Source organism: Clarias gariepinus, chromosome 6, assembly GCF_024256425.1.
Source record: "Clarias gariepinus isolate MV-2021 ecotype Netherlands chromosome 6, CGAR_prim_01v2, whole genome shotgun sequence".
In the NCBI taxonomy this organism is placed as follows: Eukaryota; Metazoa; Chordata; class Actinopteri; order Siluriformes; family Clariidae; genus Clarias; species Clarias gariepinus.
Window position 1 is genome coordinate 13,787,534 of NC_071105.1, and position 23,244 is coordinate 13,810,777.

General features: G+C 36.9%; 2 protein-coding genes across 5 annotated transcripts in view; one reads left to right on the forward strand and one right to left on the reverse strand.

Moving 5' to 3' along the window:
* Window positions 1–50: 50 nt before the first annotated feature.
* On the forward strand, window positions 51–12,700 carry stk25a (serine/threonine kinase 25a). 2 transcript variants are annotated; one of them, XM_053499065.1, is made up of 11 exons: window positions 51–403; window positions 4,346–4,576; window positions 5,091–5,147; window positions 5,335–5,443; window positions 6,436–6,593; window positions 6,819–7,004; window positions 7,112–7,257; window positions 7,417–7,528; window positions 8,944–9,012; window positions 9,270–9,397; window positions 11,957–12,700. In XM_053499065.1, exons 1-11 carry the CDS (start codon window positions 356–358, stop codon window positions 11,994–11,996), a joined length of 1,284 nt encoding a protein of 427 aa, XP_053355040.1. In that variant the 5' UTR covers window positions 51–355; the 3' UTR covers window positions 11,997–12,700. The 2 variants fall into 2 exon arrangements, with proteins under 2 accessions (XP_053355040.1, XP_053355041.1); XM_053499066.1 differs by having other exon boundaries at window positions 52–385.
* A 386-nt stretch (window positions 12,701–13,086) lies between these two features.
* farp2 (FERM, RhoGEF and pleckstrin domain protein 2) overlaps window positions 13,087–23,244 on the reverse strand; it is a 61,673-nt gene continuing 51,515 nt past the window's right edge. Inside the window, exons 21-28 of one of the 3 annotated variants that reach the window (XM_053499064.1) lie at window positions 22,859–22,948; window positions 21,987–22,007; window positions 20,916–20,998; window positions 20,716–20,834; window positions 18,902–19,041; window positions 17,693–17,800; window positions 15,565–15,716; window positions 13,087–14,879 (exon numbers count right to left, since the gene is read on the reverse strand). In XM_053499064.1, the coding sequence (XP_053355039.1) occupies window positions 14,789–14,879; window positions 15,565–15,716; window positions 17,693–17,800; window positions 18,902–19,041; window positions 20,716–20,834; window positions 20,916–20,998; window positions 21,987–22,007; window positions 22,859–22,948 (804 nt within the window). In that variant the 3' untranslated portion in view covers window positions 13,087–14,788. Of the gene's footprint in view, window positions 14,880–15,564; window positions 15,717–17,692; window positions 17,801–18,901; window positions 19,042–20,183; window positions 20,348–20,715; window positions 20,835–20,915; window positions 20,999–21,986; window positions 22,008–22,858; window positions 22,949–23,244 lie in introns of all 3 variants that reach the window. The other 2 variants (XM_053499062.1, XM_053499063.1) reach the window with 2 other exon arrangements.

The following is a 23,244-nucleotide window of genomic DNA, read 5'->3' on the forward strand; positions in this document are numbered from 1 at the left end:
CATCATCCTGTTTGTCAATGTAGCTGTCTCGGAAAGGGGCGTGTCCAGTGTTCAGAAAGACAGGGAGATATTAAACATTCAGTAAACATTAAGCTGGAGCGCAGTGACAGCTGTCTCGGATGGACAGAGACAGCAGATTAGACGCTGTACAGTCTCACCGCGGGCCTGCAAAGACACCGCTTGGACTAACAAAGCAGACATAAAGGTTTCAGTGTGTGTGTGTGTGTCTGGGGCTCCCAGCAAAAAACAACGGTCCAGACTCCGGAGCGGAACAGACATTTGGGCGAAGAGGAAGAGAAGGCGTCCTTCTCCAGCCAGAAGCCCAGGGGAGCTCCAGCACGGTGTGACCGCCAACATGGCGCATCTGCAGGGCATCGGCAACCAGGTAACCCCGCTAACTCAGGTCTGTGTTAGTCTATTCAGTTGTCTGTCTGTCTGCTCATCTATCTATCTATCTATCTATCTATCTATCTATGGCTTTATAAAAAAAAATATCAATATGCAGAAAACATGCAAAAATCGAAAAATCCTTTTAAAGGTGAGTTTTAAAATGATCATTAATATAGTTAAATAAAATATATCCTAATGGACACAAAAATATTAGGTGGTATCATGTGGTATGGCATGTGTTTGGTCTAAAGGGCAGTTACAGGCTTTGTTGTTGTTGTTGTTGTTGTTGTGTTCTTGTTACAGTATATACTGTACAATGTTTGTCTCTGCCAAAAGATCAAGAAATGGTCAGGTTAGCATGTTTGTCAGTGTTTGTGAATTTCCCCAAAGGGATAAATAAAGTATCTATCTATCTATCTATCTATGAAAATTGAATGGAAAATTTCATAATAATGAACTTAATTTAGTTGTGATTATTGTTTAACTATTTGCCTTAAAGTATATTTTTACATATACGTTAAGTTAATAACACTATATTTATGTACTGTTTAATGTTAGTAAATCTACCAGGAAAGGTATGACCCATCTAATTTAAGTTTAAGACATTTTAACATTATTTTAGTTGTAAGAGTATAGAATAACAGTCTGGACCTGCCAGTGGGAGATTTAGTGATTGTCACTTGTGTAACATGCTGTGAGTGTGCACTGCTCTTGTCAAGTACACAACAGTAGTGGCAGGTGTGAACAAGTCAGAGAGAAGATGAACATATGTGTGACAGCATAACATCCTGCTCAGATCTGACTCTGTTCCCCTGAGCAAGACTTCTCAAGCATCCTGGGTGTTGTCGCTGCATGCTCTGCATAACATGTGTTAAGTTTCTAAATCCAGAAAAAAAAGTAAGGTGTGGACCCTTAAAAAATTTCTTTTTTTTTTTCTGAGACATGATTATAATTCAAAAAACTTTTATTAAGTATTGAAAAAGGCTGTAACAATCTGGCACATCATACTGATTTTATATACCTCTGTATTACAAACTGAGTAATAAAACATGCGGTGTGTCATAAAACACTGCTTTTATTACATGATTCTTTTATTACATGATGTGTACTAAACATTTAAACTTAATCAAAATCTCTTTATATCATTTTTATCTCAAATCAGGAGAGACCACAGGGATAAATAAAACATGCTTCTACCTAAACATGTTGTTTTTCCATAATTCAAACACACTTTTCAAGGTCGTTATAATTTAATTTGGAAACCTAGGGCCTATTTTCAGCCAATGTAGCACAAATTGGCCAAAAAAAAAAAAATGCTAGAAGGGCACAAGAACACCCAATGCATCACAGTCTGCTGCACCTGGGGCCCAGCATCCAAATCTGATCTACTGTAGCACCTATAGAATGCACTGGACAAACAAGTCTGATCAACACAGGCCCTGTAACCCATAGCACTTAAAGGATCTGCTGCTAACGTCACTGTACAAGAAACCACAGAACATTTCCAGAGGTCTTGTGCACACCTAGGTGGTTTCAGTGTTAATGGTTCTAGAGTTATTATGTAGATGCGTATACTATCACGATTACACACCCACTAAGGTGACAGTGCTAACCACTAAGACACTGTAAAATACTTAAACACTTAAAAATATAAGTTTAAAAAAATAAACTAACACAGTAATTTGCATATTGTTCATGCGTGTATTTTGAGGTTAATTTGGATGTGTGTTTGGTGTCATTTTAAATAGGATGAAGTGGCATTACATTCCCTAGTATAAAACATTCTAAAAGAAATAGAAGATATTTCAGTTCATTATTTTTAATGCACACATAATGGCTGTTGTTGGAGACAAGGGCTGAATCTATGGCTAAACCTTTGCCCTCATTTTTTTATACGGTGTTGGACAATCACTGTGTAATGGACAGTGAACGAATTTAATTGCCTCAAAGAGCTTTCACCCTTGGCAGGAGCTTATCTTATGAACTTTGAGACTAACATGAGGAGTGGTGCTTTTTGTTTGTTTCAGATTGCTATGCCTGCTGTCAAAGTCTTGAGTGATTCACCTTTATTGGAAGTGTCTTGTTCCATGAGCTACAGTATATTAGTTTATATAGCATGCAAACATATTTATCCCACTAATGATTTACTGTATTTTGCATGATAAGATTACAGTGGTACCTAATGAAATCTGATTTTTTTTCTTTCTTTTTTGTGAAATCCTCAGCGATGTCTCCTGCTAAATCTGTTGCTTGGTAACTGTCAGGTTAATTTGTGACATCCTCTTTGGCTCTAAAACTGTTACTCCCTCGTTTTCTGGAAAAGTCATATGCTGTATTATACAATACAGAACAGATTGGACCAGATGCATTCCATAAGTGGTGATAATGGCGTTAATTACACTAACTATTAATCTCAAGCATGGGTGAAAGTGGGATGGTACGGTCCTCAGTACTGGAAAGAGGAGAGAGAGAGCAGCTGAGTTAGTTATTCTGAATTGCCTTCTTGTTTTTGTACTTACGACTTAGATAAGCTACAAAGCTAACTAGCACGAGGCTGAATCTCAAATCCCTGATCAAGGGTACTTCTTGGTGTGTGGAACAAGGAATTGTACACCTCAGTACATTAGTTTACCTATTTAACACTGTTTAGGATTTCACCCCCAGAAGCCGGAAGCTAACAGAGCTGGGCCCGTATTCACAAAGATTCTTAAGCCTAAAAGTTGCTCCTAGTGACGAAGTTCTAAGAAAATTCTTAGAATTATGACATTTTCTTAGAATTTTCTCTTAATTTTAGGACTAAATATTAGTAAAGATAAAAATGATTCACAAAACATCTTAGCCCTAAAAACAGCTCCTAAGGTAAAAATTGTTAAGAGTAGAGAGGAGGACTTTTAAGAGGCTTAAGAGTTTCTGTAGCAGAGGACAAAATGGCAGAAAGAAGAAATATTCTCCAAACACTGAACGTAGAGCTAAAAGTAAACACTGTTCTTCTGTTCAATTTGGTTTTCTTGTCCTTTTACTTCCTCTCTTTCTTTGATTGTTGGCTACAAACCATCCAAAAGTGCAACCTAAATAAACTGTCCTGCAATCATGGTAAATTAATGTAAGAACCTAAATATACTGTAGTACTGAATCTACTGTGTGGAAATTGGTTCACTGTCTATTCTATTATCATATGTTTTATTTTCACAAAGAGTGCATTTCAAGACCTTTATAGAGGTCAGAGGTTATTTTTTATCAACCAATCACAGTCCTTGAATTGCTGCAACATCCCTAGCAACAGGGTCGACCACGCCTCCTCACTAAGATAAAGGTTTCTGTACTTTCCTTACTCAGAGTTGCTTTGTGAAGTTTCCTAAATCACTTTTAGTCTAAGACTCCCAGATAAGACTTTAAGTCTTAAAGACTTTAAGCTAAAATAGGAGCTCTCTGAGAAAATTCTAAGAAGCTTTGTGAATACGGGCCCTGATATTCTAAAGTGGAAAAAGTGGAAATATAAAATGAAAGTTAAGACATTTACAGCACTGTCTCTTACATCCATGGTTTATTCCCCTCACCTTTTGTCTACATAGTACCGGTACGAATTTAAAACTACTTTCAGCCCTGTTAATTATACTAACTGGTCACTAACTCTGCCAGTCACGGTAATTTAGATCCACCAGTCACTGAAGGATATGTATTGGGGGAGCAAAATAACTGGTCAAATAAACAAACAAATCTTAACCGGTTGATAATAAATGGTGTTTGTACAAAAGCAATATCACACTCTAGCTCGTGATGCTGAATATCAGCCTAGCTTTGATGTCTTTGTGGCATCACAGTTATGCTGATATCCAGCACAACAACACTCCCTGTCCGGTAATATTGCTTACATATCAATTGATGTGCGTTTGTTTTTTTCATTAAAAACTGAAATTAAATATGCTTAATGTGCGTATGTCTTTTTATTGACCAGAACACTCATCTGGATCCTGAGCAGTATTTCACCAAACTAGAACGCATTGGCAAAGGCTCCTTTGGAGAAGTTTACAAAGGAATTAACAACCACACCAAGGAGGTAGTGGCCATAAAGATCATAGATCTAGAGGAGGCTGAGGATGAAATTGAAGACATTCAGCAGGAGATCACAGTTCTCAGCCAGTGCGACAGTCCTTTCGTCACCAAATACTTTGGCTCCTACCTGAAGGTTTATCTTAAGTTATTCATAATGTTCATAAATTCCAAAAGACTATTAAAACCATGCAGGATCTAGCAAGATCAGATATTTCTTTTCTTTTTTAAAAAATTCCATGCAAGTAACTGCAGCAGAAAATCCATTTGTATCACTTTGTTAATATAGGCTTCATCTCATTAGGAAATATAACACAGACAGCTGCTTTCTGTTGACAAAGTTGTTAAGGGCAAATACTCTATGGGAATAACTACTTTGGCAAAAACATAGACTTGGGCTTGTCCTCATGCATCAGAATGTTGAAACATCTGATTGGCTCTTAAACTTTGGCACTCTAAAATGCGTTGAGAACAGAATGCTGAGTAAATAGTAACCCTAAAGAGTGAGTTTTCCTGGCCTTTTCACTGTAACATCTTTCATCTTAGTTCCCTGCTAGAAGACAATGAACAAAATCTCAAGAAGTTTATTCCATGTCAGTGAATAAATGTTAAAGATCATGCTGGTAACAGTAAGCTGTGTATAAATGCAGGGCACCAAACTATGGATCATCATGGAGTATTTGGGTGGTGGCTCTGCTCTGGACATGGTGAGTATTGAGTTTTGGTGGCATACAGACACTTATATATGCTTACACTTATGTATGTATAATATACATGTATATATAGATACTGTATATAAATAAAACAACAAAACTGTTCATTAAATTTTTGAGTATCTTGAAGACCAAGGTTTGCAATATGGTGTAAAATTCTCTGTTTGTTATGTGCTATTAGCTAAAGCCAGGACCTCTGGAGGAGGCCTACATTGCCACAATTCTCAGAGAGATCCTTAAAGGCCTCGACTACCTCCACTCAGAGAGGAAGATTCACCGGGACATTAAAGGTCAGGACTGAAATAGCCTCGTAGTAATTTTATAGTAATGTTATTTTGTAAAACCTTTGCTGAGCGTGACGGTAAACAAAAGCTTGGAAACAGGGAACACAAACCATCCTTCCACACCAAATCTTGTTTCATTGGTTAGTGTTGCATTAAACTATAAGACTACTGTATATATGGTCTATTTATAAATTGCAATCTGGTTAATTTTATAGACCAGCACAAAGCAGGTTTACTGTTACCACCTCCAGTATTGTTTGTTTTTACAAGATTATATCCTGATTATCACAGCATTTTGCATTAACTGTACATTTATATTAATTAATGTACTGTATGGACCATAATAATTTTATTACATTTAATGCATTAGACACACTCCCTTATCCAAAGAAAGCTTTTAAAGCTCTTTATATATGTGAGCATTTGAGGGTTTTGGGCCTTGCTCAAGGACTCAACACTGGCAATGTGGTGGTGCTCGGTTTTGAACCTGGGATTTTCCAATCAGCAGGCCAACCTCATAACCACTGAGCTATGCTTTTCACCTTTAGTTTATACTTACTCATATTTAATGTTAAGGAACAGACAGTAAGAAAAAAAAAATCAACCTTGTTTGTTATTGAAAAACTGGAAAGGAAAGTTTTGTTCTGAATAGCAGTATGCTTATTTTTACTATTTCAATGCTGACACCCGAGACTTCCTAAATATATATAAAAAAGTGTTCATAAAAAAAGGTAAAAAAAAACAACATGGTTAATAGTTGTTAAAGTACAACTTTTTTTAACCTATTTATTGGTAGTGAGCATATGCCATAGAAGTAGCTGCGACTATTCAAATGTAATGGTATTAATACAAGTGCATTCATATAAACCTGTAATGTGAGTTATAGGAGTTATAGCTTTTGACCCACCAGCACCGAGCTCATAACGGTACCGTGGTATAAATAATGCTTATAACGTTTATTCTGATCACCAGAAACTTTATTTTTTTAATGCAAACAGCTGCAAACGTCTTGCTGTCAGAACACGGGGAGGTAAAGCTGGCTGACTTCGGTGTGGCAGGTCAGCTAACAGACACACAGATCAAAAGGAACACTTTTGTCGGGACACCGTTCTGGATGGCTCCTGAAGTCATTAAACAGTCTGAATATGATTTTAAGGTACACTTTCACATAGACACACACATCCTCTTTATTTGGATCATTGGGTGTCAAGTTTAAGTCTACAATTCAAGTTACAAATCAACATCTGTAAAGTACCGCATGCTTTCTGTTCACTTATGTAAATTATCCTGATGAAACATTTAGGAAGGAACAGATGGCAAGGGTGCTAATGTTGTGTTGTCTCTCATTCTCTTTTGTATTTGCACTTTCTCTTCATCCCAGGCTGACATCTGGTCGTTGGGTATCACAGCCATCGAGCTGGCTAAAGGAGAACCCCCAAACTCAGACCTGCACCCCATGAGGGTTCTCTTCCTCATTCCTAAGAACAACCCACCCACTCTGGAAGGCAACTATAGCAAGGCCTTTAAGGAGTTTGTGGAAGCATGTCTTAACAAAGACCCACGATTTGTAAGTGTCCTTCTTGTTAACAATCACAAAGAAAAATTAACAATTCATAGTAAGAACACGTGCACATAGATATTATTTGATAAAAGTGACACCAATCTTCTCTACAGAGACCAACAGCCAAAGAGCTGCTTAAGCATAAATTTATCAGTCGCTACACCAGGAAAACATCCTACCTAGCAGAGCTTATTGACCGCTACCGCCGCTGGAAGTCTGAGGGCCATGGGGACGAGTCCAGCTCTGACGATTCCGACATGTATGAGATAATTATTTATCTCAATAAATATCTTTAATTAATTAATTAAATAAAACTCTATAGGAGGCATTTATCAGGTTAAAAAGGATGATACACCCCTAGTTCATACTAATTTCCATCTCGGTGTGTAGTGTTTAATGTAACCTGTGTGTTTTTCAGGGAGGGTGAAGGTGTTGAAGCAGATCAGAGTCCTATGTGGACGTTCCCACCCACCGTCAGACCCATTTCTATAAACAAGCTTCAAAGAGAACATAACCATACAGGGAGTACGGTGGGTGTGTGTACGTTAACCACATTCATTTGCACCATTTCCCAGGGGCTATATCTGTTGTATCCACACAGGTGAACTTCAAAAAACCTAAATCGAATGTTCTGAGAGTATTTTTTTTTTTTTTTTTTTTAGATCTAAAATATTATGTTGATAGTTAGTTTATTTTTGTCCTGTCAAGAAACAGTTTGCTAGATTTGATGTACAGTACTTCAGTCACAATTGATATGACAGAAATACAAGGATTGTTAAATTAATGCAGAACACACTTTGTTGTGTAGTTGGCAGAGTAACACTTTATGTAAACAAAAGTACTACTCAACGTGGTCTCCATCAAAAGCAATGCATTAGTGGCATCATTAAACCCAGCTCTTGAATCCTCTTTGAAAATCCCCTTTTGTCCCAGTTTCCCATTGCATGGTTTGTCTTTAGTGCTGGTTTCCCATTCTTTAAACAACTTCTTCCATCTGTGCACATTGCTTGTCAATGGTGTCATCTCAGTAAACATTCAGTAGCACAGTGGGAGACCATCAACTGCAACAAGGGGAATTTTCACAGTATATATGTAGAATTCCTAAGACTTTTCCTGCAGTACAGTTGTGTTGCATAAAAAAAATAATTTTTTAACATCACCTGATTCTAGTACTACTAATAAAATATAATAATAAAAGATCAAAATATTTATGGTGTGTCAGCAGCCATAATCATGATATAAGTCGCAAATTGTTCAGCATTAACCTTAATCTCTTGCTTAGCCTTTAAATGGAATTAATTTTTTCAAATTTTTTTGGACAAGGGCACAAATTTGTAATTTATTTCACTCATCCCCTCACTCATCGACTATACCGCTTTATCCTGTATTCAGGATCGCAGCGGACCTGGAGCCTATCCCAATAGACTTGGGGCACGAGGCGGGGTACACCCTAAACAGGGTGCCAATCCATTGCAGCACAAACACACATACACACACTATGGGCAATTTGGGAATGCCAATTAGCCTAATCAACAGGTCCTTTTGGACTGTGGGAGGAAACCCACCAATCACAGGAAGAACATGCAAACTCCATGCACACAGAGACGGGAATCAAACCCAAATGCTAACCACTACACCACCGCGCTGCCTTAATTTATTTCTAATTAACCTTCATTTAAGTGCCATGAAAAGACCTGTCTTTTGCTTTATTTAGTCAGTTAATCAAGGTATCATTTAGTAATTAGTTTCTCTACCCTGTGAACAGATCACAGTAATGACTTATTGTGAGAAACTTATACTTAAGAACTAGTAGCTGAAAAGAGAAATAAGAATAAAGAGAAAAATAAAGAAACCTGAAGTTAATGCAGTATACAACACTGTAATAAAATGTTAGGCAGTTGTTATGAAAATCTTATATCATCACATCTTTTCCTTTCCACTACAGACAGCAGATGTAATTAGACAACCAAAGTCGTCCTCACTCACAACACTGCTAATGCCTGTCTTTCAAGAGGTACACTATTACATTATATAATCTAATTAAATAATAACCACAGTGCACTACTTTTGTAAGTTTATTCAGATTCATTTCTTTGCTTAATTAATGGGGTTTATATAATAAACATCACAAATAAGTTTAATGAGCATAGCCCAAACCCCTCAAGTCATTTGACTGAACCATTTAAGTAAATTTGCTCACTTTACCAGCAGCCCTATTATCGAATAGACAACTCTAGAGCTGTAGTGCTCATTATTGATGTTTGTGTTTAGTTAAAAGAAAAGAGACGTGTGACCGGAGGCACATTAGAAGAGCTGGAAAATGCCTTTAACCTGGCAGAAGAATCGAGTCCGGGAATTTCGGACCATTTACTTACCCAAGTGATGGAGAGAGTGTGCAGGTAAACATGTTTAGCTTAATATTTATGGCCAGCCATTTATGAAATATCCATATACATGAGAAAAAGTTCCAAACCCTTTTCCATTTGTCTTATTTGTTGATCACAAATCATCCTAACATCAAGTGTACATCAAGATGCACATCAATTCATGTACAGTTGTGCTCAAAAGTTTGCATATCTCAGGAAAATTTGCAAGATGTATACCATTAATTTTTTTTATTTTATTTCTGAAAGCAAGTTCATATGTAGGGAATAACAGTATGGCCCAGTCAGCAAGCAAAACATGACAAAGAAAATTAATAATTCCTGTTCAAAAGATTGCTCACCTTTAGTTTTTAATATTTATTGTCTCTTTAGCATCAATCATGGCATGCAGTCTTTAGGTATAATTGTGCACAAAGTCATCAATTCTTTCAGGCGGTATAGCTGCCTATTCTTCCTGGCAAAATGCCTACAGTTCCTGTGCATGTTTGTCCTAAAGTGGCTCAATGACACTGAAGTCAGGAGACAGGAAAGAACTTTCACCTTTTCCGCCATTGAAGGGTCAACTTGACCTTGTGCTTTGGATCATTCTCATGTTGGAACATCCAAGAGTGTCTGATCAGACCTCTTTATTAGAGTTAAAATCTCTTTTTATATTCTTTTTTCTGGTTTATAAAGTTAAAGTACCTTATTGGAAAGGTGAATCGGAAGTTTTCTTCCCCATATAGTATCCAGCCAAGTCAGTGAATCCCCTCATAAGCCGAGAAACTCTATAAACAGTATACACAGACACTAATTACAGTAAGTCACAGGTGTGGAAACCTCCCTTTATTAGCAATTTAAACCTGTGTGTGTCAACCTGTGTTTTTATACAGTAATGTAGCCAAACATTCAAGGATATTTAACTTTTATAATAAAGTTTATAAATAACGATAATTACTTTTGATCAGGATTTTTAGCTTGATTTCAGTTATCTTTAGGTTTTAAAAAGGATTTAAACAACTGTGTGATAATGACTTTATGTGACCACAATCCATATATATTGACTTTATGTGACAATATATATATATTGCAGTATTAGTCATATTGGCAACGTTTAACAATTTCTTTCAATATATGCAAACTTTTGAGCACAAAAGTGTACAGAGTGATGAAATTATTAGCAAACTGCCAGGACTGATACATTACTCATCACCATCAGTAAATACAGATGTGACTAATTTCAGTATATTTAGCATCTGTGACATGCTTACATACATTCTTATCTCACCCATTCATTTTATAACTACGTAGTTAATATATTAAAACCTCTGTTGGATGCATTGTCTTCTCAGTCACTTCTGTGTAGGTGTGAATATGTCATATCAGTTTATTTGTAACTGTGGTGTGAGCAAAAATGGATTTTGCAAAAATTTTGTGATTTGCACAAAAGAGGAACAGTTATTCAGTGATTTTTTATTTTTATTTTTTTTGGTCTGAGGGTTTATCTTGTGCTGAATTATCTCGCGAAAGAGTATAAACAGAACCGTTTGAATATCAGCTAATAAATATATTTAAGAAGACTCAGATTAAACACGGAGGACTGCTATCTAAGGGCATAGTGATCTTGCATGACAATGCACATTTAATTTCGGTGAAGAAGCAAGGACAGCAGGGCGTTAATGGCCCGCAGCTTAGCCTAAAACATATTTTTGTGAATATAAAAGATTGTTGGACAAAGTGTATTGAAAAGCAAGGAGATTATGTAAAAAAATTGTGTATCTCTCTTTTTTTTTTTTTTTACAATTACTCAGAATGACTAGATTTGTTTAGTGCTTGAATTATTCACCTTCCAATATTAAGAGTAATAAATATGCATGCAAAGGCATTCACCCACACACACACAGTTTGCATAATTTCAGAGCACTTTTAAAGCAAGATGAACTTAGAATTAGGTTGGGTAAATTTTATTGTTGAAAAATGTTGTATATGAAGGGGGGCACGAGTTCACTATGCAGTGTGAAAAATTGCTGCCTGACAAGTCCAGAGTCTCATGTTAGATCCTGAGACTTGGGTTACTTGCAGAGTGTTTTTTTGGTTTTCCTTGTGTGTATGCATTAGTTTCCTGCCACCTTCCAAATTCACAGTGGTTTATTCCAACCTCACCCAGAATGTTCCTAGGATAGTGAAGGGACACTGACCAAAAGAACAGAATGCTTATTGAATGTGACTTAAGAAATTACAAAAGAAATTTGGGAAAATTATTTGTTTAGTTTATATATGGATCTCAGTAACCTTTTAGTTGCAACATTTAAGCTTGTACTGTGAGATATAACTCTCACACTTCCAAGATGTGACTTCACTATCAGTAATCTAAAAAAAAAAGTTATTTATTTAAAAGGTTAGCATTGTCAAGTGAGTTTGGATAATCAAGTGTATTTAAAAGTATTGGATAAATCAAAGTATTTGTAAGGTCCACATACAAGGTCTGTACAGAAACACACTGCAGCAGATGCTTCACGTCTAACGTGCCAGTCAGAGCTGGAACATCTTCATCTGCAGTGATTCTCACTTCTGATTCTGTTCCTCTTCCTGCAGGTTTACACTTAACGGGAACACGACACCTCCAAAGCGATGAGAGCTCTCAGAGAATAGTCTGGATTAAACCAAATTGTTGACCCACGGTTCTCCTTGCTGCCTCCTTTCCAACACCATTTATAAAAGGCTCGGACCTTTTCTTCAACGCCATCCATCTGATTACTACTGCACATTAGGGGATGTGTTCAATTTCTTTATAGAATATTGATTACTTTTAAAAAGTCAAGATCTGTGTATTGCGGGATGTGATATTAGACATTACCATGTTAATAAACTACAAGGACGCAGCTATGGAGCCATTTTGTTTTGTAGAACAGAAACTAAAGACATAGAATGCATTCATGAATTATGAAGACCATGAAAAAAGACTACATGTCAAGCTGAGAACCCAGTTAATACCAGTTTTGCTTTTATTAGTTATCATTTAAATGTAACGACATGGAACCGGCTACAGCAACATGCTACACAATAAATAGGAGCAATGTGCAACGGATTCAGGAGTAAACTGGGTTGTTTAGCAACCTGGAGATTTGGTAAAGCTCATTCTAAGCTTGAAATGTGACAGAAAATGTCTGTGTTATTGAGGGATAAACAGCTGTAAAATATTATAAATTCCAGTCTTTGTGAGAAGTATACAAACGTAATGAGAACCACACGGAGGTTTATTAAACCGGCTAAAAGTCCAGAACCTATGATATGTGCATAATATCTGCTTACTTGTATTGTGAAAAAAATAAAGAAAAAGTACACTGATAGTCACTAGTACCGATTAATATGTGGCTGGAAAAACCTCAGCCAAGGTTTTCAGTCTTAAACAAAACTATGTAGGTCTTTGGTTGGACCCAGTACAGCATTCGCATCCCAATGTAACAGCCTTGTAAAGACCATGATCCATTCAATATCATCAGTCAAATCTCCCAAATAAGATCAAGTTAATTTATAGTTAATCTCAGTCTTTATGAGTGAACATAACACGACTGGTTCAAAGTCTTAGAGGGACACTTCAGGTGAAGCTTTAATTTACATAGTTTTTTCCTTATACCAATACAGCTGATCAGCCAAGACATGTTTGGTGTCAGAGGTTTATAATGCTTATTTATGATGATGATGTTTTTTTTTGTTTGTTTGTTTGTTTTTTTTACTATATGGCACATATCGTACATAAGAAACCTAACTAAATCACATCGCAAAGAACCATGGTAGAGACCACACTGAAGCTAGAATCATTTTCTTCCCTAGCACAGCTTGATGCACTATCAAGTCTAAAGGCAGGATTGTACATTGAAAGTGATTTGGATAAAGTAATCAATTAACAGACTTGTTAGTCTATTTGATGAGACCTTTTGTTCACTGAGCTAAGTGAGGACGTTATCATTTTGTAGCTTTGATAAAGAAGCAAAGTCCAATCATTAGACGTGCCTTGGTTAATCAGTTGCATTTGGGGTTTTGGAAAACACTGTGTAAATCAAACTGTTCACAGAAATATTCACTTTACCATATGACAACCCAAATATTTACATAAAAAACTGGCCTTTATATCAAAACAAAGGATTAATAATAATAATAATAGTAATAATACAGATAACAGCATAACCTGTGCTTCATCTATAAATGAGAAAGAAACTGAAAAGAAACTTCATCACACTGACCTTTTTTCTTTTGGTTTAAGTACATGAACAGTAAGCAATTTCCCACATGGTTCATGTTCCCTTATTCACAATTAGTGTGGGGAAAGGTAAAGAAATCAGAAGAGTGATACGTTTAATTAACTACCCAAACCATGAGGCAGTAAGCCTAGTTAGATTTTGTCAATGAGCACTCTAGAGGCTGACTCCCCCTTGTGGTTGTCCAGAAAAAAGAAATAAAAATAAAATGTAGAGATGAGAAATGCACTGTCAGTAAGAAATCTATTAAATACTCTCTGAAGGAGTCTTTTCAATATATCTCAATAGTTTTTACATTTACACAAGTCAAAGCAGATCCCTATTTAACTGTTAATTAAAACAGGCATATTACTAAAGTATAACTCAAATACATCGTCACTAAAGTCTTGCCATGATGACTGTGGAACTGAACAGGACAAAAACACTACAAACTTTACTCACTTGTGTGTCCACACCAGATCACCAATTATTCTGCCTATCCTCTCGATTTCAATTTAAATTGCCTGCCGTTTGTCCTTTCACAACTGTTTACAGAGGACCATGGGCTTTCTCACAAACCACTTCATCTCTGGAGTTCTGCCAAATTCTCTGGCCCATACCACTGTGGTTCTGCGTCCTTCTTTCTTCATTCTTTTCACTTACTTTTCTACCATCCAGATCCGACTCAGTCCATTACTCTGTTCGGCAGTGTTCCGTCACTGTGCTCCCATAAATATGAGGGGTTGAGATTGAGATTACGCTTAACGAGGTTTTAACGACATTAAACCCATTCATGAAGTTATAACCGTTTTCAACTCTGGTGAAACTTGCACTTTTGAGATGAAGAACTGGCTATTTTAGAAATATGACTGCTGACATTGTAGCGGGACCACATGAACCAAAATAGAAAGTAATAGCCATTTAGGGTTATATTTCTGCAGAGCTTGGCATGACTTTAAAATAAAGGGGGCACAGCCTACATGTCAAAGATGAAAGAACAGAGTTGAGTTCTTAGACTTCTTCCTTTTCCATTTAGCAGAAATGGTCTAGACTTCAGAGTCAGTAATGAAAAAATGGCATTAGGAATCACAAAACAGAGAGGATTAAATAAAATCATAGTATAGACTCATTGAAGTCTGCAGGGCCCAGCCCCGAGCTCCAGGAGGACAACCAGCCTCAGTTTCAATCTTCAGTTCCCATTGATCTCTTCTGGGCCCTTGGGTATGAGCAGACTCACCCTGCCGGCAGCACTCGCTGCACTCTTTATCACCTCCATCCACCTACACACAGACACAAGCACATGATTTCTTCCATAATTAACCTTTGTCTATCCCCCATTATGGCTAATGGCAAAAAAAAGATGATCTATTCAATGCTTCCTGATATGTTATTGGGTAATACTCCTTTAACTACAGATTTAATAAAAAAATAAACAAGTAGAATATAAACTTATAATATTCCTGCTATGAGCAAAAATAAGAAAAAGCAGGGTCTTAGATGTGACAGAGACGCCAGATGGCTTGGTTTTCAGCAAAAACATTACTTTCTGCAGAATCTTGAAATATGTGAAAGTGTTCCCAGTATTTTCATTTTGTTGAGGTTGAAATGCTGCTAATTAATTCTGATACATTCCCCAATGTGAATAAACAAATTATGCCAATATGTTTTTAATTTAGATGATGCAAGAGATAAGCTCTCACTGCACTGCAATTAATGTTCTTTTTCAGAGGGTGCCAACCCATCGCAGGTCACAAGCACAATTGTACACTACTGTATGGGCAATTTGGAAACAACAGTCAGCCTACAACGACCCTCTTTGAACTATGAGGGGGAAATAGAGCACCTGGGGAAAACTCAAAAAGAACTAGGAGAACTAGGATGCAAACCTTTGCCTCCTACAATTAATAAAATAAAGATTAATATAAATTCTAGCAATAATAATAAAGGAGATGAGAAATAATTTACCGTTCGAAGGTATACTCGCTTTCAGCCCTGAAGAAATAAACATGAGATTTGAACTGCAGCTTGAAGACATATTCTTTGTGAATGCTGTCCGATTCCCCGGGTGTGCTGACCGTGTAACCCAACAGAGGCAGGCTAGCCAGAGGGAAGTCATCCTGGATGAAAAATAGAACATCATGAACTCCAAAACCCCAGAGGAAAAGTGGCTAAGGCTCAAAATGGATGTTGTTACAGCTGCTGCTACAACTGAACTTTGGATTACAATCAGCACAGTACGTTAAATAGGAGTCATGTGGAGACGGCAAAAGTAAAAATAACAATGTCTGAATATGAACACGCTAAATCGGTGTCATTCAGATGTGACGACTTAGTGGTTCTCGTGTTCATTATTTTTGAATGAATCTTGGATTGTTTTGGACGCAGAGTTACAGAAACCTCAAAATTCAGTATTTATCTAACATTACCATGCTTTTTTTAAAGCTTCATTCAAGAAGTGTACTGAATGGCTGGCCTAGAGTTACAAAAATAACTCTCCAATTTCCAATTTTTGAAAATAACCCAAAAGGATATATGTAATACCACGTATTGCCCCAAAAACATGTATATTAGCCAAAGAAATTAATGTACATAATTTCCAAAATGACTGATGAAGTCAAGCTATATGTTTAGTGCCCAAAGTTTGCTTCTTTAGTTTTACACCGAAGTTACAAGATCAATTACGCTAATGAAGTAAGCTAAGGCATGTTAAAATGTTTAGATAATCTTACACTTACTGTAGTTGTTAATGTAAAAGCTGTTTATTTAAAAAGAAAAAAAAAACATAATCCAACTGTGGTTTTCCACAGTATAAAAACAGTAGGAGCAGCTACTCTATAGTCGACCTAACACATACATCACTTAGCACATGATTTAATTCCTGTTCTATTTTTATTCCTATCCTTCATATAGACAAAATATCCTATTCCCCATGTTAGGACAGAACTGGACAAAATAAATAAATAAATATTTGAGTATGCTGCTCCCATCAGCTAAAAGCAACTTAATCTAGCTGATTTGGTTTCACTGGGACAATTGCAATCAATTTTTAAGGATATGGACACTGCCTCAAGTATTGCCTTTTAGACTTTTTTTTATGATGTTATACTGAACTACTTAAGTATTTCGTGTTTCTAAATATTTTAGTTTAACGTGTATTTTTAGTTCAAATCCACAACTCTATTTGACAGAAAGGCATGACTAAGTGCTTTCTTCACCTTCGCCTAAAGTGACTGATGTGGCGCTAGTAGTGCTTCATTCCTTTATTCTGTCCAGCTATCTCACAGATTCCAATCATTAATATCACTTGTCTTCCAATTAATTCACAACTTTGTTGTATAGCTGCAATGCATTTTGGATCTTTTAGTCCAGAGTAAGCATTCTCCACTAATACTTATATTTCAGATTGCTTGTTAATATGATGTTCATCAAAAATGGTGAGTGAGAAAAGAAATGCTTCAATTTTCAGACTTTAACAATAATATATTACTGTTACCATTCATTTACATTTACATTTAGGCATTTGGCAGACGCTCTTATCCAGAGCGACTTACATTTTTATCTCATTATACATCTGAGCAATTGAGGGTTAAGGGCCTTGCTCAAGGGCCCAACAGTGGCAACTTAGTGGGTGTGGGGTTTGAACCTGGGATCTTCCGAACCGTAGTCCAATGCCTTAACCACTCAGCTACCCCTGGCCCATGGTTAAGTTCATTAGAATTATTAAACGTTATAGATGTTTGTCACTTAGATACTTCTCCTGTGGCATCAACATGGGACAAACTGATCATTTTTGACAGAAATAACGAAAATATAGCAACAGGCAGCAAATTAGCCCCAGAACCACTAATCAAATGACAAGTATTCCAATATATTATTTTAGTATGAAATGTATTTTTTTTTTTTTTACAAGTACAACATAACTAGCAACATACCATATCTTTGCAGATAATTTACATGACCTGTTGGTCGAATTGTTTAATAATCACCAAGATCGACATTTATCATTTCAATGCTTAATGGCTATTCTTGATTGAGTTTTGAATGCACCCTTTTAGATTTTTGTAGAAAATTATGCTGGAGTGTTAGTCTGTACCTGGTGTGTCTTATAGAAGAACAAACAGAAGTTGGTGAAGACCACCCACAATTTCTGCCAGCCGTTACTGTTCTTAAACTTCCTGAGCAGGTAGCCAGACAGCTGGTTCTGCAGAGATGGAGAGAAGTCAACATCTTAGAGACACAACACCACAAACAGAATCACTCCACTGATTTAAACCATGGCTTGACATTTACAAAGATTCAGAGCACTGGCAAACATTGAGCTTTAAAAATCCCTCTACAAAAACATCCAGAACTTAATTTGTGGAAACACGATCAGGTCATTAGAAGATGTCTTGCTTGGATTGGCTCAAGTCATCCTTGTGCTCTCTCCCACAGCCTGCATTCACAGTGACTACGTCAAGAGATGTAATGGATTCCTCAAGGATCAAAGGAAAACATTACATCATCCCACACAGGAATTTCATAGAGGTGATCAGATATGCTGCTATGTAGACCAGATGTTACTAGTGAAAAAAAAAACAGGCTTGATTTTAATGGCCATTTTGGGCCCATTCTAACTTTGTTCTAAATATCACTTTGTCTTCATAAGTAAGCAGGTTTTGGGATTAAAAAAAGAACTAAAAAAATATATTTTATTAGGCCAAATATTAATCTTAAAATAAAACCCAGCTGTATGTGCTCATACAAAGTGTTGTGTTTCTCATTGAAATATTTGTCAATAACAGCATGTGCTAAAAAAATTTATACCTCTATAACCACAACAATTTGCTAATAAATAAACTTTAACAGCTAATCATACTTTTATCTATTTATAGCTATTTAATATACTGTGAAAAATCCATGAGACAAAGCTAGTTGTTAACAGCTATAAATAGTTGTTTTCTCATGAGCTTGTTGAAAATGCAGTCATGTTACAGCACTCTAGTTTCAAGTTTCTCAGCACAGGAAGGATAAACATATAACTGTAACCGTTATTACATACTAACACTGGAGACTCCTTCATAAAAATTTTCACCATAATTGTTTGTGTTTTAGTCCTTCTGTGTGTAGCAGCCAACACACGCGTTTCTGTGCAAGTTGTTGCTAAAGAACCAATAATGTTTTCTTAGTGAATCTGAGTCTAAACCCAATATTAAACCCTTAACCGCTTTCTGTCACTTGGGATGAAAGCATCAGCCAAAATGAGGTCTATTTAAATGAACAAAACACTGTGCCTTGGAGAAAATCTACTTGCTGTGTGTACCTGGTTCATGCGCAGATAATCAGTAAGAGAGAGGTTCTGCGTGCGGTACCAGCACACGTGTGTGATGGTGTTTGGTCTCTGTCCCTGACCGAGCAGATAACGAGGGGGCAGTTCCGGAGAGGCAGCCGGAGAGCAAAACACTGAGCGCACACACACAGGCAACACGACATGCAGAACAGTGGAAGTAAAGACAGTGAGAGGTACAGAAATTGAAGTGCAGAGTGAGACAGAAAAAATAAGGCAGAAGAAGAAACAGTGTGTTAGTGGGTTAGTAATGTTTTAATCAACAGGAAGGATCTGAGGATTTGAAAATACTGAAGCAGTGCAGAAACACTGCAAAGCTGAAAATGTTCTGCTGAGCAGCATCAGTCCAGATGACTTATTCATTTATTATTAAAAGAGAAGTTAAGGTTTATAATTTTACTTAAAAAGATCTGTAAGGAACAAAAAGAAAACAAAGCTTATCAAAAAGTTAATGATGGTTTTTAGACTGTAAGACGCTTGTTTGCTTGCTTGATGGCTAATAATGTGTCAAGTACAGTACAGTAATGCGAGGTTATTTTGGAATGAGCCTGATGCTGCTGTTTGCCTATTGCTATACGAGTAAATATACATAGAAAACAAGGATATGAATACATATGCATCACTTTTGGTGTGAAGGCCATGCACAGACAGCACCTAGCAAGATTATCTATCAATAGTGCTGATATCATAATGCTAATCTTAAAATCTCCTCTCCTTAACTTTTGATCACATTTCTTTTATGTGTTACACATTAAGAAACGCTTCATATAAATTTCTAATTGTGGATTGTTATAAACAGTAATAACAACAGTCAGTGGGTTTAACCCACAGAAAGTTAGAAAAAATAAAAAAAATACATACATAAAAAACAATCATCATCATCATCATCATAATAATAACTAATTATTTGATAATTATCCACCAAAATTACACTACACCTCCAAAATGGAAAAAAAAAGCATACATAGCACTATCTTTATGGGGGGCGTCTTACAGTCAGGTGTGGTAAGGAGAACAGGAGCTTGCGACTACAGTAAGGGAGCGACAGGTAATCAGGAAGATGAGGAAAGATTAGGAGAGAAAGGGTACTCAACAGGCAGGGGCAAGCATTTACTTCCACGTATGTCAGCTATGAGGATGTCAGGCCTGTCTGAGCTGTGTGGGTGTGTGTGAGCAGAAAAACCACAGGCTGTATATCAGTGTATAAGTGTATGGTGCATGCGTGTATGCTAAAAGAACGTATGTTTCTGAGCACTACCTCCACGGCTAGGCTGTGGTCAGACATGGAGACACTGGTGTTTCGGTGCCAGCACACGTGCATTGTTGTGTTGGCGCGATGGTGGCTCTGTTTGTCCAGAGAGCAGCGGGACGAGTTCACATCGTCCTCAGACTCCTGCTCCAGCGACACCTCATCAGATGACCCTAACGCAGTGTGCAGGGAGGGGACAGGAGGAGCAACCATGAAGGATAAAATGAGAAACAAATGGGGTGAAAACATGCAGAAAAAGGTAAAAGAAAAATGGAGAAGAGAAAGAAAATGAGAGAAACACACATGAAAAGGAGAATGTTCAAAGGCGAACAGACAAATTCATTGGAAATTAAAGGAATGAATAACAGGAAAACAGGAATAGAAAGCAGGAAGGAAAAGCAGATGGATGAGAAGGATAGAGAAAAAAACATGGAGAGGAGAGGATGTTGGGAAGAACATCAGGAAGGATTGGGTTTTATATCTAACTTAAGCAAAGTAGTGATAGAAAGAAACGGAAAAAAAACCCCGAAATATTCCTCACTGTTGGAGCGATCACACAGACTGGGGTCGAGAAATATATCAGATTTCTCCTGTGACTTCTTCGCAATGTCGATCGCCATGTTTAGGTCTTCGATCCATTTAGTCATCTCTACTTTAGAGCTGAAAAAAGAAACAGCAGCATGTCTAAGCATGAGCATAGGAATAATCGTATTTTATTATGCAATATGGATTGTGAGTCACCTGGCAGCCACCACGATGGTCCTCTGGGCTGAGTATATGGTGAAACAGTGGGGGACCGACCACTCGTTCTCACTCTCCTCCACCTGAAAAAAAACACACACTCATCAACAGCCATTTTACATGTACAAACAACCAGTCAGGTAGATTTGAACATTAAGCTTTACACAGATCATCTTTTATATGTTTTCAAAAAATTACAGGTGCGGCCAGTAGCTGCTGGGATGGTTCTGGACTCTACTGAAGTACTAAGAGAGGAAGTCAGAAGGTGCGATGCAAAGCCCAAACCAGAAAAAACGTATCACTCAGAAACAAGTCATGAGAAGAATGTTCCCGCAAACACAAAGCCTAATCTTTGTGGGACCTAAATAAAAACTGGCGAAACCACTCAAAGCCTATTGAAATGAATATCCCAGTGGCACAATGTTAATAACTCTTTTCAATAATTTGTTTAACAGAAGTTTTAGTTCCTTGTGAATTTATTGTATTACTCTGAAAATTACTCTGTTCTGTGCTTGAATATCTGATTCTTCCTCATTCTCAGCAACATGATGGATCTAAAAAACAAAATAAATCATACTACTGTTTTAAATAATAAAAATGATTGAGAGATTTAGTCAGAGGTGTACATTTGATATGATGTCTGTAGTCTGTTATTGTATGTGAGAATGCCACCTGTTGCATATGCATCTGTATCATACCTATGAACTATGCTTTAATATCATGCTATGTTTTGGGTGCATATTAAAATTATATATATATATATATATATATATATATATAGGCAATGAAAACAACAAATTTTTAAGCGACTAAATTTACACACAAACTTTGCTCACAAACCCAACGTTCAGTGGTACTGTACTATAACTGACCATCTGCTAATTGCATCACAACTTACAAGTGTCTGAAGCATATCCACACTAGAGGTTATGAATGATTCAAAGGGCTACTCATAAAGAAGCATTTCTTAAAAATTGTGCACACACCACACCAATAGAGATGGGGAAAAACTGCAAAAGTAGGGACTTGAGACTAAAGCTTGGTAGGAGCTGGGTGGGTTCGTGTACTCACCGGAGCATCCAGCACAATGAGCTGCATGCAGGGGCAAATCAGAGACATGAATGTAAAGTGAAAGAGAGACCGGTCAGGGCATTACTGTACCCAACGCTAAAAAAATCTCACAATCCTCAAACCTCAAAACCATTCCAGCATCCTACAAACACCCTCCAAAAAAATAATCAAAAAATGGCCTAAAGCATTCCCAAAATCTTACAAGCCTACAATTTTATTTACTACGATGCTGAATTGAATATTTCGGCTAATTAAAATACTATCTCACCTGATAAACCCAACCTTCACACAGTTCCAGCCAAGCGGCAGACACCAAAACCCTAAACCAAATGCCCCTCAAATCCCAATAACCACAGAACAATCCTTAAACCAAAATCAATCTTATCTAGTTACACTTAGTTAGACGTCATTTACTGTCTAGGAAAGGCATTCTATCCCGCCACTAACTATGGAGGCTTCATAACATCACTATCGTCACTATGGAGGAACGGTGACAGAACTGCTAAAAAGCAAAGATGAGTGTGACTTAAATGTAAAGTGTATGTAAATATCTGGTTTCAACTGTATCACAGAGTGCTCATCAGTCATTTGAGCAAATCTGCTCTAGGCTTTGATGGTGCGGTGTGTTTTGTCAGAGCTGTTACAGAGAATTGTTTTTAAACAGCAGAACATGATGGACCCGCTGATTAGATAGCTGATGACTGCATCCCAAGTTAAGATGAACAAGACTGAACTCATTCAGCAAACAAATCTTTTAAAAAACCACAGCAAGGTCTATAACTGATGTGTTTAAGACAAATAAAGACTGGGGAAACATTGTCAACAGAAAAAGCTGGTTATTCTGGAAATGTGGAATAGAGCAGTATACTCACAAGCATGCCATGGAGGGGAAGCTGGCCATGAACTTTAAATTGGTTCGTGGCTGTGACGCCTTTGCTAGTGTAAAGCAGCATGTCTGAAAACTGAGATGTGAGGTTTCAGTTAGCTAAAAATAAAAGGTAAAAAGTTGGACACAGTTTAAATACATTAGGCAACGATAGCTAATATAAGGTAATAAATGTATGGGGAATTAGTCAGCTACTTAAATCTTGGGAGGAAAATACTTGGGGAAACGATTGACTGAATATTATCCTCTTCTGACCAAGTTAGGGACCTATGTTTGCGCCACCTAACAATAAAGTCAGCAAGTTGTTGACCAAGCTTTACGCTATAAGATGCAAGTGTTCCATCCATGCATCAGATATACTGTAAAACATAT

Coding starts and splice junctions, on each gene's coding strand:
- stk25a (XM_053499065.1), top strand. CDS start 356: ATGGCGCATCTGCAGGGCATCGGCAACCAGGTAACCCCGCTAACTCAG. Junction 7,005..7,111: donor TTAACAAAGACCCACGATTT/GTAAGTGTCCTT, acceptor TCTTCTCTACAG/AGACCAACAGCCAAAGAGCT. Junction 7,258..7,416: donor AGCTCTGACGATTCCGACAT/GTATGAGATAAT, acceptor TGTGTTTTTCAG/GGAGGGTGAAGGTGTTGAAG.